Source organism: Sphaeroforma arctica, assembly GCF_001186125.1.
Source record: "Sphaeroforma arctica JP610 unplaced genomic scaffold supercont1.5012, whole genome shotgun sequence".
NCBI classification, from domain to species: Eukaryota; class Ichthyosporea; order Ichthyophonida; genus Sphaeroforma; species Sphaeroforma arctica.
Window position 1 is genome coordinate 1 of NW_014035546.1, and position 1,657 is coordinate 1,657.

Genomic DNA, 1,657 nt, shown 5'->3' on the forward strand with positions numbered 1-1,657 from the left:
ATGTATATATATATATATATATATGTATATATATATATATAATTGTATAAAATGGTATAAAATGATATAATATTATATGCTCATGGCGTTAATACGTACATGCTTTCCCTTGCCTCACATTCACCTCAGAACATCACCGTACCGTCTCTTGTCATTCATGGTGCCTTCGACCCACTGCTGGTTCTGGAACACGGTGTAGCCACACACAAGGCTATTCCCGGAAGCAGTTTTCTAAAAATAGATACGATGGGGCACGACCTGCCGGAGAAGCACTGGGGTGACATTGTGGGAGCTATCCATGAAGTGGCCGCGAAAGGAGTGGTAGCCGCAGGCGGTAGTAATAAGAGCACGGTAGGGGATGCGGGTAAGACTGAGTCTGGCACGGATGCGGTAGCTAAGGAGGTACAGCCTGAGGTCAAAACGGTCCAAAATTCCAAGATTGGGGAGAACGGAAGTGGTAGCTCTATGCCGGAAGGACCCGGAAGAGTGGTGGTGACAGCCCAGGCTATATAGGGCCAGAAGTGTAGGGAGATGCTACACAATTTTAACTATGTAGGTTCAGTATAGTGTAGGCTAGTATATGCTATATGGTATGCTGTATGCTAGGCAGGTACAGTATAGTGTAGTATAGTGCAGACTAGTGTACGCTATATGGTATATAGTATGCTGTATGCTAGGCAGGTAGTGGTATCTTTACAGCACTGGGTGTGTGCAGTGGTGCATATACAACGGGTGGTCGTATCCCGTGGGCGAAGGGGTCGGCAATAACACCCGCAAATCAACCACATGCTCACCAATCATCATGCAGCATACTCAGTATGTTATAATGTACTATATTGTAACACACCTATAGTATGTTATAATGCACTATATTATAACGCACTTATAGTATGTTGTATTGCACTGTATTATAACGTACTTAAAAAGTATGTTATATTGCACTATATTATAACGCACTTATAGTTTGTTATAATGCACTATATTATAACGCGCTTATAGTCTGTTATAATGCACTATATTAGAACGCGTTTATAGTATCTATATTATAACGCACTTATAGTATGTTATAATGCACTATATTATAACGCGCTTATAGTCTGTTATAATAATGCACTATATTATAACGCACTTATAGTATGTTACAATGCACTATATTATAACGCACTTATAGTATGTTATAATGCACTATATTATAACGCACTTATAGTATGTTGTAATGCACTATATTATAACGCGCTTATAGTATTTTATAATGTACTATATTATAACGCGCTTATAGTCTGTTATAATGCACGCATGGTATCCCCTAATCATGTACCACAGTATGTTACAATGCGGCATACTATGTCATCACACATCATGGCCTGGTAGGGACTAGTTAAGTGTGTGGGCTACGCATGTCACCAACAGCCGTGGGGAAGGGCAGAAGGCGACGGTAAGGGTTCAACACAGTACGCCGTTTGAAGCCAATCGAAGATATACGATACCACAGGTTACTAATAACTATAGCAAAGTATCCTAATATAATAGAATAGAACATAGTGTAGTATGAGGTACACGTATGCGGCGGTGCATGTACCATTATCGCATATTGTGTTATATAATATAATACAATATGATATAGCACATGTAAATTGAGATTACTTAATATTGTATT

General features: G+C 39.3%; 1 protein-coding gene across 1 annotated transcript; it reads left to right on the forward strand.

The window, feature by feature from the left end:
- Positions 1-99: 99 nt before the first annotated feature.
- Positions 100-961, forward strand: SARC_14718 (hypothetical protein; the record flags this gene model as incomplete). The annotated part of the gene is made up of 1 exon (XM_014291146.1): positions 100-961. The coding sequence occupies one exon, from the start codon at positions 100-102 to the stop codon at positions 511-513; it is 414 nt and encodes a 137-aa protein (XP_014146621.1). The 3' UTR covers positions 514-961.
- Between the last annotated feature and the right edge of the window lie 696 nt (positions 962-1,657).